The 19,917-nt window shown below is 35.0% G+C and overlaps 1 protein-coding gene across 1 annotated transcript in view; it reads right to left on the bottom strand.

The window, feature by feature from the left end:
- Positions 1-336: 336 nt before the first annotated feature.
- Positions 337-19,917, bottom strand: part of VEGFC (vascular endothelial growth factor C) — a 70,812-nt gene continuing 51,231 nt past the window's right edge. Inside the window, exons 2-7 of the mRNA XM_057385745.1 lie at positions 18,320-18,533; positions 16,162-16,352; positions 10,749-10,900; positions 7,986-8,095; positions 7,406-7,736; positions 337-3,001 (exon numbers count right to left, since the gene is read on the bottom strand). Of these exons, the coding sequence (XP_057241728.1) occupies positions 2,887-3,001; positions 7,406-7,736; positions 7,986-8,095; positions 10,749-10,900; positions 16,162-16,352; positions 18,320-18,533 (1,113 nt within the window). The 3' untranslated portion in view covers positions 337-2,886. The remainder of the gene's footprint in view (positions 3,002-7,405; positions 7,737-7,985; positions 8,096-10,748; positions 10,901-16,161; positions 16,353-18,319; positions 18,534-19,917) is intronic.

Genomic DNA, 19,917 nt, shown 5'->3' with positions numbered 1-19,917 from the left:
AGAGTAAAATATTGAAAGAGTACAGAAATCATTGTAAATTCCTGATGAAATGCAAGCATAAGTCTGTTTACTATTGAATGTGATTTACTGCACATGCATGCACTCTCCCTCTCCCAAGCACCTTGTAACTTTTGTACAAGGTACAGAAGTTCTAGGCAAATAACAATAAAAGCTTTTTATTTGGAGGTAGTGCAGAATAACTTGAATATAGAATTATCAGCTTTTAAAAGTTCCTTTTCAGCATATATTTTTACATTTTTTAAGAATATTAAGATTTTAAGATRAAAATTTCAAGATCATAATCAAATATCACTTCAAAACTGAAAATGGTGTAGATCTAGAAGCCACTTCATGTAATATATGCAAAGAAGACCTGTTGTACAGATTGTTTCATGACAGCATGGAGATAAATCACATAGAATCTGTAGAGTCTGTATCTAATACTAATGATAATAATTCCGATATCTGTGTTCTTGTTTATAATACATTTTCATGTCATTATTTTCATGGAAAGTAGAACTGGAGAGCCTGATTATCAGAAAATGTTACCAACTGCTCTCATGTATTATTCTGTGCATCTACATAATTTCGAGAAAGGTTAAATAGTCACTTTGTTCAGACATGAACCTGATTTGTGGTAACTTTTACGAGTCAAGAATTTGCTTTCTCTGAATTTTAGTTTTACTTTGAGACTAGCATAATATATGTCCAAAAGTCTCAGTACTCGGGAAGTTAAGAAACGGGRAAAAAAATGCATTCAAGAAAGTAATTGTTAGTGAATGCTGACGTTTGTGATAAAGTTGAAGCTTCTTGATCATTTGTYTCATTTCTCCACTTCCCATCTTCCCTTCCCTACTCAGATTGACTTTTTCATTTTAGAGTGTGGCACGCTCCCTCAGTAGAAATGAAACTATCTGCTTAGCCACAGTGGGTTTATGAGCTGTTTTCATGAACCCTTTAAAACACTTTAGACATGCGAAGCAATCATTGCTCAGTTTAGTAGGGTTTGGGATTTTTTATTTGCATAGTATTGTAACATGCACTTTTTATAATCTGTATGGAATTACTTGATGGAATGTAGATTTTGTTCTGCTGTCATGTGTGCCCTCCTTCTTTGTAACCACAACTACAATTTTTGTCTGTTAGATACGTACTTCTGTAGGCTCTGTTAGTGGTACCAGATTTGGGTTGTCCTTTTCTTCACTGCCTCTCTTCTGTACTGGGCTGAGATAGAAATTTAAAAGCTTTGCCTACAGCTGTTTTTTTTTTCTCAAGTCTTCATAAAAGTTTGTTTTTAATTGATTTCTTAAGTGGTTTTACGCTTCTTTCAAGCAGTTAAACTAGAGAAGTGGATGCCAGGATTTTTGTTAATACTGAATTAAGTTTTATCATTAATCCCTGGCTGTTATTAATTGACATTGCCAATTTAGACACTTATGATTTGCATGACCACTAATCCTACTGATGGCAAGTGTGAGTTGCTTATAACAGCTAAAGTCGTACATCAGTGTTAAATTGTCATCCAAATTTCTACATCCATATGATTGCTGAACCAATATAGTAATACAGACATTGTTCAGTATTTTTAAATTCAGTCTATTATCCTATTTGGATATTAAATAGCTGTCCTCTTAGGAAGAACACTGAGCAGACCAGGTATACAGTGGGAAGTGGGAACTCCTAAACTATCTCTTATCCTATTAAACTGCCTCAATCCACCATGGGGACTGAGTAATTAAAAGAAACTTACACTCAGTTTCAGGAATTAAAAATCTTACCTTGTTTTAAAATTGCAGATGTTTGATTTCACATTTTCTAAGAGATACTTTTTTAATRAAGAGACTGTGTCAATCCACAGCAGACTGGTATAAGACCTTTCATGTTCCTATTGGAATATACATTTTTCCCCTTCAACATATGTTTGTAGCCATATACATTGATTAAGAGATCTGACTGACAACATAAGAGTAAAACTAATCAAAGCATTTTGAATGATTAAGATGTAAAATTTAAAATGTAGCCTGTTCTAACACTAAATACCAGGCTATAGCACTAAATAAAAAGCGGTGTTAGTATTTCCACTTTGATTCTGATAACCTTGAATAGACTTTATTTAATATTTTTCCTTAGGAATGCCACCAAGACATAAAATAGGAGGTCAATATATTGGAATGTGAGTGGTTGCTGCTGTGCTTTAAACACAGTCCTTGGGCAATTTCAGGATCTCCAATGTTCTCATTGTTATTGATTGGACCTTTTTTGGCTACTTTCAGTCTAGAGACACTCCAGAAATACCACTGGCTCATGAAACCCTCAGAACAAGTCTATTCCAAACGGCACACTAAACAGGTACGAGAAAATGTCTGCAGTCTTCCTTCATAAAAGTGCTTTCTCTTAAATGCCTTTACCCCTGTTAAGACCCTTGAAACTAGAGCAGAATCTGAGCTCCTTTTAAGGCAGATGATTAAACATTCTCACCATTATATAATACGATTTCCATTTTATTTTAAACATACGTTGCATGATATAAAAATATTGATCACAGTGAGCTTTAACAATTGTTACTGCTATAAACAGAAATGCTCGTCAATGGTTTTAGTGGAAATAAATTATATAGTCATTATCTCTTAAAAAAAATCACAGGAAGGAGAACCTAGGCTGTTTGGTCATTGACAGAAAATAAGTCCTTATTGAGTTCTTTACAAAATATGACCCCCAGTTGTTTTCTACATCTGCTTTCCACATCTTGAGAAAAGCACAAGTCTGTCYCTGAAAGCCCCACAGGGTCTCTGGTGAACATTTAATTCCAAATATTAGCAAAGTGTCTCTTGTTCTTTTGGTCTATTGGAAAAATGTACACCAACATAGCAAGTAGTGCTCTCTTCACTAATTCATGAGTGGTCTTTTCCAATATGTAGGTACACAGCGGCACACTTCTTCACTGAAATAAAATCCAGCATCGCAGCGTTTCGTTCGCACTGTACATGGAGGTCTGTAACAACTAAAGGAAGGGAAAGAAAAAGTGGGTATTAATACACCACAATCACTTATATTTAACTGGTACAGAAATCTGTGTGCCTTCACATTGCCATTTCTCAATTTAATTCCTGCAAATACTCATATTTTAACTTTTTATGTTCTTGCAACTGATTTTAGTTGGACTATTCTTCACAAAAGACAATGAAATAATAATGAATGATACCAAAGAAAAATTATTCTACTGCAACACATGGGTATTTTTTACCACATTGCTGGTTGTAGTAGCATTCTAATCTGGAGTAATATTTTTTTAGATTTTATTTTGTAAATAGGATATTTTTCTCTACTCAAATTGGCTTGTTATGACCTACTACAAGCATCAAATTTGAGGAGGTAATCGAAAAAGAGGTGATAATCAAATTTATCAGCTTCCCACTCAGGACTGTTTCTCATCTTATTCACTACAATAAGCCTGAGAAAGGCTTGTCCACATATGTTACACTGTGACTCTGACCACAAAATGAGACCATACTTCAAGCTGAAAATTCCAACAGCCGATTGCTGAGGCCAATGGGAATATATCTACATTCATATTGCATATGTGTGCATTATGGAGAAAAATCAGAGCCTGTTTATCATGTTTCTGATAAATCTTAATGGAAAAAGAACAGAATTAGTGTCTACCTGATTAAAATAAGTTTAACAGAAATATAGCATTGAACCACAAATCTCAACTATGCAGCAACAGAATTTTTCTGCAGCAATTCCTTGACTGAAAAACAGAACTTATACAAAGATAATATCTCTGGTTGTCCCTGAACTCTTCCTTTTCCTATTTTATTTTTCTATTAAAACAAGAACTTGACCTAAAATAACCTTACAATAACAATGCTAAAGACTTTCTCTTGTATAATGGAGACAAAGTACAAGTCTGGGACTTTGTTTTCAGACACTGGCAATGAGTCAAAAGACAGAAGTATATGTCTTGAATTTCAGCATATTTACACTTAAAATTTGTACTTAAATAATGTGTGCCTGTTTGTGAAACACTGATTTTATGATCTATTATGATAACTCCTACATACATACAGAACACTATATTGGACAACGTGGCTGTGCTCTTCCCTAGGTAATGCTTGTTTCAGGCTTGTGGCTATTTATATTGTTTTTGTAGATAATGTTGTGTGCTTGTTTTGGMTACTAAGTTACCACTTTGCAATAATTTGTTCATGATATGAGGTCTTCACTACAGCTGCATTAATTCACACCATATAGTTCAACCAATGAATCTGGCTGTGAGGAAAGCAATAAGGAATGAGGAAGACTGCAAATGTGACATTTATTAACTAGTCACATCTTGCTCAGTGTTTTCAATGTCATCTAACATAGATTAGATCACCACTGTGGTCTCTGTAATTAAGAGAGTAACATTATTTTGTGCAACTTAATAGAGATTTGAAATAAGTTTAGCAGCTCATGGGAATCTCTAAAAGCCCTACTGATCTTACCCCCCAAAAGTTTGGAAACAGTGGTAAAAGGTAACAAAAAGGTTTGGTAAAGGATCTAATATTATAAGTGAATAAAGAGCCAGCAGTAGATCTATTCTTGGAAAAAGGTGCTCCACAGACATGAGTGGATGGAACACTAAACTCACCTTTGTGCTCTCTCTGCCATCAAAGTTCAAACCATTTCATGTACTGAATGACAGTAAAATGAAATAAGATGAGAAGAAAGAGGCAAAGCCCAACACTTCCACACACTTCTGACTGTACACAATGATTTGCATTCATGCACTTTGTTTAGGGTTCATGCCTTCTTGTGAACTTTAACTTGAAGCTCTCCCATGTGAGTTTGTTTCTAGTAGCAGCCAAGGTCAGGTTACTTCAATCTTATCCTTATTTGGGATATTTCAACAGAGCAAGAAAGTCCCTCTCCTGCTCTAAAAGGCTTTGCAGATGAAGTTTCTAGTTATCTGACCCAGCCAAAACTGACCAAAATAAATTTTAGAGGTGATAGCACAGGGTGAAAAGCAGCAGAGTCATTGTAACTACATAAATGTGGTTTCCTTAGGAAACTGCTGAACAATAGACCATGTCTTTCAAAAGGTTTGGTCTGAATGCTGTTTACAGAGTGTTTTCATGTGACAGGTTGGTTTCAATGAGGATAATCTGAGCACGCTGGAGCTAAGATAGATGTCTAGTGTCACATAGTGCTGGGAAAATCAGCAACAACTTTCTCTTTATGGTCAATAATTGTGATTTTTTTTTTCTGCAGAATGCCCAGATTGTCTTACAACTCCACAGATGAAACAAGTGGAAGTAGTACTTCTTGGGCTGATCAACAGCATAATCACCTTAAAAGTGAGTATGCTGAGGGTTTTTTTTTCTTTCCCTCCTGTGTTTTGTAGATGACTTTGTATTCCTTTTCTCTGAAGCAGGGTGTAATGTTAGAGGCAGAGGCATTTTAGGTACAGTGCATAAAAATATTAGTGCCTCGAAACCAAAAGCTACAATGATTACTTATCTCCAYAGGGAGCTGTCTAGGACATGACTACAGGATTATGCCTGTGTCTGGGGCTCACACATCTAGTACAAAGCTATATAAAATGGTACCTCTATTTATGTTTCATAAATGTATATAATTTATATTTATTTATTATATAAATAAAATAGTATAATTCATGTTATTATAAACCACAAAGGGATTTTTCTTTTAGAGATAAAAATAATGTTGCAGGATTTCTATTTCTTTTAGAGAGTTTGTGCTGAACAGAGCCAAAATGTGAGAAATCTATGCTGTCTTTTGTTAAGGAGGAGAGATCGTGCCCTCTATTTTCTTTGACCTCTACAGGATTATTGGTTCTAGAGGTATAAAGTAACACCATATACAAATCTTTCTTTCTCCATGCAAAAACAGAAGAAAAACAGCTTAGAAAAGAGAAATAATCCTATAATCATCTTATACTATTCTGTCCTCAGAAGTGAGAAACTGATTCMAACTCTTTATAGTATTCAGCACCAACACAACAGTGGTTGAATGATACTAAACTCAATTTCTTCCTTCAAATACTAAGTCTTTAAATCAACTGAGATATTTAAATCAACATCAGATATTTATTATGACATTTCTTGTCTTCCTAAGTGSCTGACTTTTCCAGTTGTAAATGTTCTTTTAAAATGTGCATGCATTTATATTTGTAGCACTGCTGGAAGTGAAACCTGGAGCAGTGCAAACGCTTTGCAATATGCAAAGCTTATGTAATCAGGCTGGTTTCTTTTCCTCTTAAAACATAAAATTTAAATTATATGAATTGATTTATAGAGAAGAAGTAATTTCTGATGTTTCTAACAACTCTTTGATTTCACTTAAAAGGCCAAACATTGGAAAATAAGTAATGCCAGTTAATAGTATTTTCCCTTATTTTAGAGACTTCARCACAAGTGTCACCACCTATACGTGACATTTTTTCATTATTCAAGATGAACTAATATATATATATAGCAATATATTTATTTCAACTAATTACATATTATATTAAAATTATATAAGGTTTATTTTTGATAAGCATCAGGTTACTACAATTTGCTGTTTTCATTTCCTGTGCCTGAAATGTTATTTGTCATTCATAAAATAGAAATAATTACCCTATATTAGAAATAAGAGATCTTTCTGCTCCAAATGGCATTGTTTAAGAAATTAAATGTGTTTAAGAAATTTACAAGAGAACTTTAGAGCAAAACTTCCCTCACATAAYATACATCATATACAAAGCAGAAATAATACTGTTTGTTTCTCAGAACCAAAGTCATCCTCTTTTTTGTATATAGACTGCTAATGCTATGGGTGTAGCAGTCAAGGCAGAAAAAGGTCGTGGGGTATATAAAGAAATTGCAGTATTTTCTTYCTGATTAAATCTCATTTTAAATGGTGAATCTTGCCAGACTGTTTTATAGTTACATATGTCTGCTTTTCACAAMAATCACCCAGAGCTAGGTGATTTCAAAATTTAGGAAGTGGGAATGAATGATGGTATCTCCAGAACTAAGCCCTGAAATCTAATTAGTAATATTTGAGTCATTTGAATATGTGAGTTTCTTGAATTGCAATATTCAGTTCTTGGGGGAAAATGGAGTGGGATTTTAATTAGTACAAGAAATAGGGAGCTTGAATTTACTGTTCCTTTTCACCAAAAGGAAAAAAGAGTCCCAGGAAATAGCAGTAAGAGTACTAGAAACTAAACATGTTTTATAATACTTATTATGCCTAGTGGCTTCCTCTTAGAGATTATAGAAGTCATGGAAGATAAAATTGAAGACAGGCTTACTTTTCACTTCAGATTACAAAGCAATTCAACAAGAGAGCTGATGTTACAACCCAAAATTTTATGCCTTAAACATTACAAAATAAATAAAAACTAAGGTTTTACCTGCATGTCTGGTGACGGAATCTTTTTCCTTTCAAGAAGCATTTATTGGGAGATTCTATACATTCACAGATGCATTTTGTAGGGTTTAGTGGCTGATGTCTAGGACAGGTCTTTTTACATACACACTGGCACTTTTCTTCATCAAACTCCTTGTTGGGCCCACAGGAAGCAGGGATAAGTTTGTTTTTGCACATGCACTGACACGATGATCTGTCTAATTCTTTGTGAGGTCCACAGCTCGAGTGCCACATGCCTCCTTTGCAGACACACTGACAGGTTTCTTCATCCAGCTCTTTGTTCGGTCCACAGATATGGAATCCTTCAAATGTGTCTAGAAAAGCAGCAGAGATGCTACACTATTACCATAATTTTGTGTCCATTAACTCACCTATTTTTATGTGAAGAAATGAGCAAATCCATACCTTTTATGGTGTTGCAAAAATAAGCATATGCCAAAAGACCGRCAACAACCAGTAGTAGCATTGATACAGTAAAAGATAAAATAATTACTGCTACTTCTTTATCTTTAAGTGAATCAAAACACAGAACTACATTTAAACCTTCAAGCAAAAGTGCTTACCAGAATCTCCAAGGTGAGAAGAGAAACCAAAATCATGCTGTGACAAACATCTGCAAATTTGATTATTCCAARTATGATTTTTTGGACACGTCTTGTTTGCCACATGACACCTGTGAAATTAAAAATGCTGTTGATTTACTACCATAAGAACTCAATGAGAAAAAAAAATATTTTAGYTGTTGATTGCTTTAACTTTTTTCCATTACAAATACCTTTCTGAGCGTCAGTTCATTCATAATCTTATTTTTTACTCCTGTGAAATCTGTTACTAAAGGTTCTCTCCAATACAAAGATTTTCAACCATTTGTTGAAGAAACCTTCTCACATTTCAAACTTAAGCTCTAACTGCTATAAACTGATATTTATACTTTGCTAATGTAGTTTGGAAACAGACCTAACCCTAGAACATAAGCCTCATATAGAAAAACAGAAGAGTATAAAAATTTTGTATGCCAAATATTGCACAGATGGCAACAGACATCATTTTCTGTGTGGCTTTTTGAAGAACAAAAATTTTTTCAAACTTAAGATGTCAAAAGACAGCAGATAATAGTTTCTGAATGAATAGTTTCTGAATCTCTTTTTTGAAGAGAAAACTTCAAAAAATTAAATCAGTTTATTGGATTCCATTCCACTTTATGCAAACCTTATGTGTAATTAGCAGACACTTTCTCATTAATCACTAGGATTCAGGCCAGCTTTCTTGAACCTAAAAGTTTGGACTTCAGCAGTGATGCCCCTTCACTTTAAAAATAAAGACAATAAACAACACCTTAGTCTTCTTTTTCTGCTACAGTTTCCAGCCAAGGTAGTAGTACCAAAGAAAGCAAAAAAGATCCAAACAGCAGCTGTTGCTGTTTTAAACAATGAGTGAACTGAGCTATCTGGTGAACCACAGCAAATATTTATGGGTATTATCTCATTTTCCTTGCTTGTAACTTCTTTATCACCGCAGCTGACATTGYGTCTCTGAACAAGTCAAGCCTAACTTCATGTATTTGGGCTGTGCCATTTATTCAGTTTCTGCAGTGCTTCTAAAATCCTACTAATCTGTTAAGACAATACCTGTATTACACATGTGATGCACTTTTCATTCTCCTGAGCATCATTACTCACATTACATTCAAAAATGCAGGTGCTGGGACATTCTTCATGATCATCATTCAATTAAACCACTTCCCTTCAACACACTAAATCACTCTGCTTGGAAAGACTGCTGCAGTTAAACTTCACCCTGCTTCACCTCATGCTTTATCAAACTGCTGTTTCCTGATTTCACTCACTCATGATCTCACTCTTGCTGCCTTACTTGGCATAGTCTCCTTTAGCCTGCCTCCTGAATCCTCTCAAGAAATAGCATGGATAATTTACAGACATATTATTGTATGCTGTTAAAAAAACCCAAACCAACCCAAACAAAAACAACAGAACAACACTTCACACCTCTTCTATTGTACAAAGCCACAGAATCTAAACTTAAAGACAGTATATACACATAGAGAAGACTTTTCTACATTCTGATCTGGCACTATGTTGTCTTGCCTTTGTTGAAGTATGATTCCTTACTCCCAGGACAAGCAGCTCCCAGAGTGCCAGTCCAAGTCTGGTATCTATGCTCTCACCACCCTCAACTTCAGGTTCCTGGATAAACTCTTGCGCTGGTAATTACAACTGTTCCTRTTCTAGAAAGACTGAAGAGCTGGAAAGAGTCAACAGAGACTTTATTATTAACTCTTGGGTTTGGATTTTTWWAAAAAAATCTGTTAATTATGTAATTAAATTAATTATTAACAGATTTATTTTCAAGCTGCCTTACTTGATCCATGATCGATGTTTATGATCCATGTTTTGATGAAAAAAAATTAAAAATTGAACTCAAATAGAATATAATCTATATTTAGGAACGTGTCAGCAAACAGCCAGACTTAAACTGAATGAAATCACTGAGGAAAAGACTGAACACCTCTGAGAAATTTGCTCTATTTATGCACCTTATTAAAAATGTCAGTAATTAATTCCAGTTTGGCTTCCAGTTATTGAGTCTTCCTTAAAGCAACTGTTAGTTGATTATGTATTTTTGACCTCCCGAGTATTTGTAATACTTAGTATTTATCATAAAATCATTACTTAGACCTCTAAATTAAAGAAGATCTTCAAGTGTTTTAACAACACTTGTTTTGGTGGCAGATTTCTTCTGTGATATTCTTCATTCAAAATCACACACACACAAAAATCAATATGCTACTTCTGTGGAATGCCTATTAATCCTTCATTTTCCCCTTCCATTGTGTTTTATGTGTGCCTCTTGCATATGAAGATGTCCCAAAAGATTTGTAAGTTAAAGACTCTCAAAAGAATGAGCCTTAAAAAAAAATTAGCATTTTAAATGTGAAAATATAGATTGAGAGAGAAATCTTGTCTCCTACTTATTTGCAAAGGTATTTTTAGCTTTTATTTTAAAAATAAATTAATTTTTCTGATGTTTCCTTTAAGTCTCAATCTGATGTAGGTCTTCCATCAAGCAAATCCCACATCCAGTTTTAAATCATCTCTCTCCAGTTTATTTACTGGTGAAAAGGTAACATTAATTTAGAAACATTCTCTTTGTGTAAAATAATGGCAGCTCCCTTGCAGAATGCATTCTGCTACTACTAATTTACAGTAGTTCACCTATCCTAACTGTGAAAACTTCCCAGCAGTATTTTAAATCTGATTATATAGGCTTGCTCACAACATGGAAGGAAAGACAAATCTCGTACTTACTGAGTTTGTGTGGTTGGCAAGGAACGCCTTATGATGGAATGGACTTGTCTGTAAACATCCAGCTTGGACATGCAGCGGCATAAAGTGTGATTAGCGAAACTRATGGTGATGGGCTTGGGACCGTGAGACAGAGGCACCGTGATCTCAAACAGCTTCAAAAGGCAAAGCAAAGCAAAAAACTTCTTATATAGATCAGTAACAGTACAACCAAAACTAGTATAGAGACATAAAGTACCTATTGGGAATTTCAGCACAGTTTTTTTTCTTGTCTTCCAGCATTCAGCCACATATTCAATTATATTCRTAAATAATTATTATGTGCAAAATAAATAGAAAAGCTGTGGTATGATAATTAACATTTTTAGTATTAAATTCTGTTACGTGCCTCTTTGTCTATTAGAACATTCAACATACAAGAGGAAAATGTAAAAAGAACTCATTTTTCTAGAGGAGTTGACTTCAAATTGGCAATCTTTTAAAAAAATCCAAAATGAAACATTTGGAAGGCTCTTTGAAAAGTTGAAGAACAAGAATAATATAAAGAAGACAGTAAGTTACAACTTAATACATCAATTACACAATTACAAAAGCTTACTTAAAACAGCAATATAGCAGACACTGATACAACCAGTTCTGGTTGAATAACTTTTGAACTACAGAATAACACCTTTTTTAAATTTTTAGTATTTGTATCAGTGCAAGTTATATGCCTACCCTAATGGAATATAACTTGAACTATTAATTTGTTTTCAAARCACTAAGAAATATCCACTACTCATAAAAAATAATCATGTACGTGAATTAATGAAATCCTAATCTTAGTGGGAAATATGGATCAGCTGGTGAAAGAGGACAATGTCAGTGATATCTTGTGGTAAAACTGAACAAATGATAACAGACAAACAATAAGACTCGTTTTGGTTTTCAGTTCAGGACATTTACTTCATTAAATTAAGTAACTTTCTCTGCAAGATTCAAATCTCAATAGTGTCCTGAATACCTGGGACAAATACACTAGGTCAAAGTATTAAAAAATGAAAAAAAAATTGTCACATCCCTTATTTAGGTGTATTTTCTTTTTATTTTCCTCACTAGAATCTAAAACTGCTATATGTTTACTTCTGTAGAAGAAATACAAAAGGAAAAAACAGTTTTCCACATATACTGATGAATATACATAGTATCAGTACATATATAATAGTGGTGTGTATACTGATGAAAAAAACTATCCATCTAGGAAACTACCATGAAAAGAGCCTCTTTTGGTAAGAGACTTCTAACCAAAGCATATTAACATTTGGATTCTTGTTCCAGCTGCAAAATAAGCAGCACTTCTTATTTAATACTGAGAATAGTTCAGTTTAAGCAATCTCTGTCAGACTCATTTCTAAGAAAATCTCTATTCTGCTGTCAGGTAGCAGCATCTCTAAATTCAATGAAGKTGTATAAGAATAGGTGAATAAACTCTTCACATGTATAAGCTGTGTTTGAATATTCATCTAAACAAAGCATTTCAAAGTAGGTAAAACCTAACCGTGAACAATGCTTTATGATTTTGATAACATCTYCAACTTATTTTTTGCATACCTTCCTCATCCAACAGAGCAACAAGCTCTACATCTGCTGTCAGTATAGGGCRTGTCTGGCAACATTTAACAGCCAAATGTTAATACCTACAAAGGATATTTCTATGAAAAATTCATCATAACATACATAGGTATGAGTCTGGTTCTCAATTCTCCTTTTTCTGGCAACATTGTTGGCTAGGGCTACTGTCATTGGTACTAAATGGATAACTCTTCTTATGGCTTATATTTCTGTTTGATCCCTCATTCTCTAAAGGACTGGTTTCTTAGAAGCCCAAATCTTCTCGTCCTTTCCCACTTTAAATCCTAACAAAAAACTGACTAATTCACTCTATAGGCAGAAGGTAATTTTTTCCTACAGGTGCCAATAACTGAAAACAGACATTTCCTAGGTAAATATTTCCTACAGGTGCCAATAACTGAAARCAGACATTCAGGACCAAAGACTCCAAAGAATGAGCTTCCCTGAAGAACATAAGATCTGATAGCAGTAGAGATTATAACTGTTTTTTTTTCAAAGTGGAGAGCTTTCAATGCTCTGAAAAATGTTAGTAATTATAATAAGTAAAACAGCAATTTATGAGTATTGCTCCAGTCAGAGGTAAATAAAAAAATAGACTCAACTTGCCCATGCTGTCCTGTACCTTTTTTGCCACCAACACTGCATTGTTAGGAAACCAGAGGAAATCAGCAACAGAAACAATAAGTGACTGTACTAAATAATGCCAAATAATACTAAAGACTATTACATATAACAAAACAAAACAAAACAAAAAAAAAMCCCACACAAAATCACAAAGTTCTGTCCTCCTCTGAAGAAACTAATAATTATAAATGTAAATCAGTTATATACTGTTATTCTCAGTGTGTAACTCATACTAACAGAAGCTCTGTGCAATTGAAAAACAGTTGAAAGCCATAAGCAATTAATGCATTTCATAAAAATTCAACACCTGCCATTCAACCAGTTTAAGGCTGTTTTGTGGCAGAAAGCCAGAGGGCAGGTCTTCCAGTCTTTCTCATTGTTTCTAGGATTCTCTTCCAATCTGTCCACAACCTAGAACTTAGTAAGATTTTAAACTTAAAAAAAAAGAAAAAAAATCTAACAGAAGATGGGAACCACTGAATGTGTGACCAAAAGCACTATCAGGACTCCTGAAAAAGCAATTTTCCATATATTCCTTCTCACTGATCCTTAGAATCACAGAATGATTTGGGTTGGAAAGGACCTTATAGATCATCTAATTAGAAGCCCTCTGCCATGGGCAGGGATACTTTTCACTAGACCAGGGATACCTTTCACTCAAAGCCCCAAAAGGCTTGTGTGTTTGATTCATGGCATTGAGAGCTTTTTCTTTAGACTAGAAGGACTTTATGCATACTTTCCAGAAAAACTGCGTATTTTTATACAAAGCATTTCTTTGCTTCACTGGCTAAATTAATTTGTTCATCACTGTCATCATATGTGCCAATATCCATTGTATCAGCGCACATAAATAATTTTTATGCTCACTGACTTCTGAAATATAAGAAAACTGTTATTATGTGGGAAGGTCATCATTCCAGATACTTTTCAAATATAGGATTTATGCATGTTTTTTCCCAAGATTTACATTAACTACACTATGTTCTTCTGATGGACTGTGGTCTATTTTGGCGAGTTTCCCTTAAATTGATTGATTGAGTTTAAGTTTCCATCACTTGTGATCTTTGCACTTTCTAAAGTGCCAGTAAGGCCTGCCAAATATAACCAGTGTAATAGAGTACAATGTATCTAAAGGATTTTAGACTGATTTCAAAACTAAACATCTCTATATTTAAATGAATAAAAATAAATTATTTGAAAAATGGTACATCATCATTATTTTACTAACTTCCTTGAAAAACTATTTCAAGGCTTATATGGGATATAAAAACAGGTATTTGCTATAATAAATTGATATTTATTTAATATGCTTGGGTTCCTTACCATTTTTCTATTTTAATCCCTTTCTTTTCCCACAAATATTAACAAGAAAACATTTGGAATTTATTTATCTCACACTATTKCTAGTACCTACTATACAATACAATAATCAGACTCATGGAAAAATGTGTGGGAAAAGGTAGAAGAATGGTAACGTTCAAAGAAAGTGAAAATTCTTGTGGCACATCTCTGAATTGTGGAAAAGACCATACGCACCTCAAACTGGGCAAATAATTACGAGCTGTTAATTTGTTTCCCGTGAKAAAATCTCCTCTAAATCTAATTTTGATCTGCTTGGATAGATATTTTTCCTTAAAGGACTATAACTGCAACTGTGAAACAAGAAGATTTAGGACCTTTACAACAAATGATCTGAAAGAAACCAAAAAATTGTCCATGCTGCCAGCCAAGTGGGAGAATGGGATGAGACAGCTCTTTGACATCTGCTCTCTGCTTCCCTTCAACCTATAAGCAAGTGCCTATAGGTGGGGTATAAAAAAGTGCTGCTGAGGGACAGACTATTGCTGCACCCAGTAGCTGCACAATCTTTGCAACCACTGTTCAATTATTTGTGCCATGGAAATAGAGAACAGCTGTCTGATAATGAATTGGAGAAAAAAAAACAACACAACCACAGAATGAAATTGGTCCCATTTCCCATAGGTCTTTACTAGACAAGCTACCACTTACAAACTGGAATACTGGRGTCAGGAGAAGATGTACTGCATTTTGTGAATTAGCCTAGGGAGCCTTCATATATTGCCATAGACCTTGCACTGTATCTTAATTAAGAAGYTGTCTCATATGTCAACCCTGATTGTACAAATGACCCTTAGCAACTACAAAAAAGGTCTTGGAAATAAAAGGATATTAAAACCAAAGCTATATACTTTTCTACTTTTCTCTCAGTAAAATTAAGTAGCTAGAAAGTAGAAGCACAGCCTGAACTAGAGAACTATTGACCTTGCTCTGGACCACCACTCTGTTCCACAAGGCAATCTGGGAACATCTGACCTGGTCCAGTCTTGGAAATCAATGATTTGCCCCCTATAAAAATAGTTTCTGTGTTTAGTTCTTTTATTTTTAATTATTTATGATGAAAGCTGATATCAGCTTTCTTTATATTTTAATGTCTGGAACCAATGSTAGAGCTTGCTTTCACAGTAAGAACTCCAGCTGAAAAATCAATTTCTCATTAAACACTTTTCCTGCAGGGTGAACAGTATGTTTGCTTATGGAGTTTATGCACAAAATAATTCCTATATCTACTTAAAGCAGAATAATGTAGAATATGTTTCTTCAAAGACAGCTCACAGGCTCAGTGCATAATCTCTGCACGCTCCTACCTGATTGCTAACCCTGAATTTGAAGAACAAAACCTGCACATCAACCTGCAGGAAGAAAACAAATCAGTACATAATGCTAGTATCTATTAATACAGTAAAATGCAGTTCCTGAAAGGCTTTATTTGCTATGTGTATCCTGTCCTACATATCCTACAGCACTCTACACTAATAAAATTACAGACTAGTTCTCCATAGAGTGCTTGCCTCATGCAGGCATATGGTAGATGAAAATTAAAAAAAAATAAGAGAGAAAGAATTAAGTTTCATGGATAATCTCAAAATTGAGAATGGGACACCATTATTTATCTTTATTTCCCTAAAAAATAATTCTTTTGGGGGATAAAGAGTATKAAACACATTTTTTCCAGGCAGTGGTCTCTTCAGCTGTTTTTCCTTTGTATTCTGGAATCAACTATTTCCTTTGTCCTAGCAGTAATAAGAAGGCTTAAAATATGCACGAACATAAATGTATTTACAAGGAGCACGTGAACTGTAATAAAAAAGTGAGAACTTACTGTCTTGCTTATGTAATTTGTGCTGATATTCATACACTGAAGTCCTTCACTATTGCAGCAACCTCCACATCTGTAGATGGATACACATGGGGGTTTAAAGAAGGTGTTTGTAGTTGCTCCAAACTCTTTTCCCACATCCACACACACTTCACGTGGCATGCACTGAGTTTTTCTCCATTCAGTATCAATACCTGCCAAGTTACAGGGAATTTAATATGTTATAAAGTAACCGTTTAAAACCAAAACTGTTCTGCAGTCCATTAGGATTGCATTCTTAAACTTCAAAACCAGAATATGAATTGCTAGAGCCACACCCTTTAGTCGGTGAAATAAACCTCTCTATGTTACCTTCCAGCTGATTTTTCTTTTTCATTTTCATGTGACATATTGTCATGGAGTAGAAGAAAAGTCACAGTGGAGTTAAAAAGGAACCTAACAGGCAGGGATGGGAGACCTTAAAGCGTAGCATCATAACCTGGTTTGTGTTGGAAAGGACCTTTAAATATCACCTGTCACCTAATCCAACCCCCTTGTTGGAGGAGGGGCATCTTCAAGCAGACAGTTTTCTCAGAGCCCCATCCAAACTTGAATGGCCACAACTGTTTCTGGGAATCCAGCACCTCTCTGGAGAATCAGTTCCAGTAGTTCACCATCCCAACCATTTTTTTTTTTTTTCATTTTACCTAGTCTGAATAAACTTTCTTTAGTTTAAAATKATTACCATTTTCCTATCACAACCTGCTAAAACATGTCTTCTCATCTTTCTTATAGACACCCTTTAGGTTCTGGAAGGCTCCTATAAGGACTCCTGAGAGTCTTCTCCAGGCTGAGCAGTCCCAGCTCTCTCAGTCTGTCTTTACAAAAGAGGTGCTCCAGCCCTCTGAACATATTCACACTCCTCCTCTGGACCGGGTCAAACAGGTCCATGTCCTTCTTAGCGGACCCTGAGCTGGACACAGCACTACTGATGGGGTCTACACTAGAACAAAGGGAGGTGCAGAATCACCTTCCTACATCTGTTGACCAGCAGTTAAAGCTGCACATGTGTTTTCTCCTTTGCCTAGGGCAAGTCTCATCTTGAGTAAAGTCTGCACTTTAGTATTAAACACTTCTACAAAGAAATTTTAACTGCCCCCACACAGTACCTCAGTTGGATATGATATATTAGACAACTGAAAGTTTATACACTCAATGTGAAATAAATTTAAACACATGTTTAGTTTGTTAACTGGAAGGGTACAATTTAAAGCAAAAGTTYACTATTTAGCAATTATGTACAACATGTGATTTAATCTGATGGATGATATTTGTGCCCAGATTATCCACACAAATTTGGGCAAAGACTTTGTATCAYGCTATACAGCCTTTTACCAAATACAATCTTACACTAAGCTCCAAGACTTGCAGCTGTACAGGTTCACTTTATTCCCTTTTGGCACCAGATTTTGGTAAACTGATCAACAAAAATGGAATTTTTGCCTTATGTGTACTTTAAGGTCTCCATTAAGGTACACGATCTCCAATGTCATGTCAAAAATACACCTCCTGCTACAAATCCTGCATTTCTCTGCCTGCAAGCACTTGCTTAAACTGTGAGACAATATATTTTTATCCAACCTATCTGAAACACTGAAAGGTATTCAAACACATTGGTTTGAAAGCTGTTTTTCTTGTTTTAGCATAAGATCATGACAACAGTCTTCTTGTAACAGGAAAAAGTTACAAGTGCATCATTTGGCATTCCAAAGCCATAATGCATAAGAGAAGAAAGCATTGCCAGCCATGATGCAATTGCAGAAAAGTAGAAGAAACAGTTCAATGAGTCCGACTATTAGCGTCCTCTTTGCTTCCTGCAAAATTGTTACAGGCTCTACAAAGTGGGATTCCTCATACCTGAAGACAAGCACTTCATTTTCTGTCTACTGAGCTGAGAAAGTAAGTTTCTTACAATGGACATACCTAAAATATGTCCACAGAGAGATTTATTTCATTGTGAAAGGCTGACCATCAAAGATTTTATTTTATCTACAACACATCCTATCAAACTGCTTAGGTTGGTTTACTGACAATGCTTAGCTTTAAAAATACTTTTGACAAAACTAAAAAGCCTTAAGATTTTAAATCATTGTGTGTTGGAATGTGGATTGTGTCTACTTACTTTTCAGGATCTCTGCATTATAGTGAGCTGCAGCAAATTTCAGGGAATCATCTGATCTTGTGTCAAAGCTGGAGTGTTCCCTGTTGTGTTGCCAACCTCCTCTCCTCAACTGACATTTGAACATTTTCCAGTATTCTGGGTAAAGCACTGTCATGAGTTCATCCACACTGGACACTGACCGCAACTGCTCTTCCAGGTCTTTGTTTGCATGAGCCTGTCAGAGTAACACGCAAGATKAATTATTTTATTACACAAGGATTACTGGAAACTAGCCTGATAAGCATCTCATACATTGTAAAAAAAAGTTGTGCTCAAAGGGGTCCTCATTATAAAAACTACTTCTGTCACTCAATGTCAACAGCACTATATTGACAAATAATGAAATGTTTTGCTTCTTCCACCACTTCTCTATCAACCTTGTAGTTCAAAACATCTGTGGGAGAAATGAGCTATAGAATTAAACCTATACAAACACTGTTTGCGGATTATTTTATAAAAGTCATTTTTATCCTGGAAAGATAAGATTTTGTGATAAAATTTTGAATGCTTAAACCTCAAAATATTTAAGTGATGTTCATGTTCTTTAATATCACATACTCTTAAAATAACCAAATTTTTGTCATCTTCCACTAGTCCTGGAAAATCGAAACATCCAGAAATGCAAAACCAATTAAACAAACAAACAAAAAAAAGAAAATAAGGAAAAACAACTAATTAATATTATTTAGTACCTTTATAGGGAAAATCTTAATAAGCAAATTCTATTACACTGCCCTAATCCTTAAAACAGCAGGAGATGAGGACTTTGGTACCTTGAAGAATCTAAGCCTCACAGTCCCTTGCTGTTTCAGGAGTAGCCTCAAATCCTGTAATCTTTCTCTCTTACTCACTGGCCTTTACACAAACCCATTGCAATTGCAGTCTTCTAAATGACTGAGATTTGCATTCTAATTTATCGCTTATCTGGAAGATTTCTCTGTTTCTCCTAGCTGAAACATATTGCATCAAAGGACTGGTGTTATCCCCTGCCCACCTTTATCATCCAYGAACTGCTGACTTCTCAAAAAGAAGGGCAGCATGGAGAACGAAGGGTGTTCAAGAACCTTTAGCCACCTTGCCAGCCTACATGGCCCTTAGATGGCAGTATGAGACACAAAATATTTAGGTACACTGTACAAAGTGCATCGACTGCCTATAGATTCTACAGTTTGCTACAAGACTGTTGCTCTAGTCAGAAAAACACCAGGCTGTCAGAGTGTAAAACATGTCTAAATGCAGAAATATGAGACTAGATAAACTGAAATTTAAAAGCTCTTATCTGACTCCCCTATGAATAAAAAACTCCTTCAGTTCAATGATTTTGAATATTACGTGAGTAAAACAGGTAGTTCAGAACTAGCTCACCTGAACCAAAACTGCTCCTTGTCTCACCAACAACTACAAGGGTAAAAAATGGCACCCCCTTCCTTATCTGGTATCAAATACAGCAGAAACACTTCAGGATAAGGCAAATTCACAGAACTAATTTCTGTAAATACAGTTGTATAAGGAACTGTGAAGGTGCTGAGGCACTGCAACAGGTTGCCCAGAGAAGTTGT

This window comes from Malurus melanocephalus, unplaced genomic scaffold (genome assembly GCF_030028575.1).
Source record: "Malurus melanocephalus ecotype Western Australia unplaced genomic scaffold, MMel_1.1 scaffold_863, whole genome shotgun sequence".
Classification (NCBI taxonomy): Eukaryota; Metazoa; Chordata; class Aves; order Passeriformes; family Maluridae; genus Malurus; species Malurus melanocephalus.
This window is presented reverse-complemented; position numbering and strand designations above follow the sequence as displayed.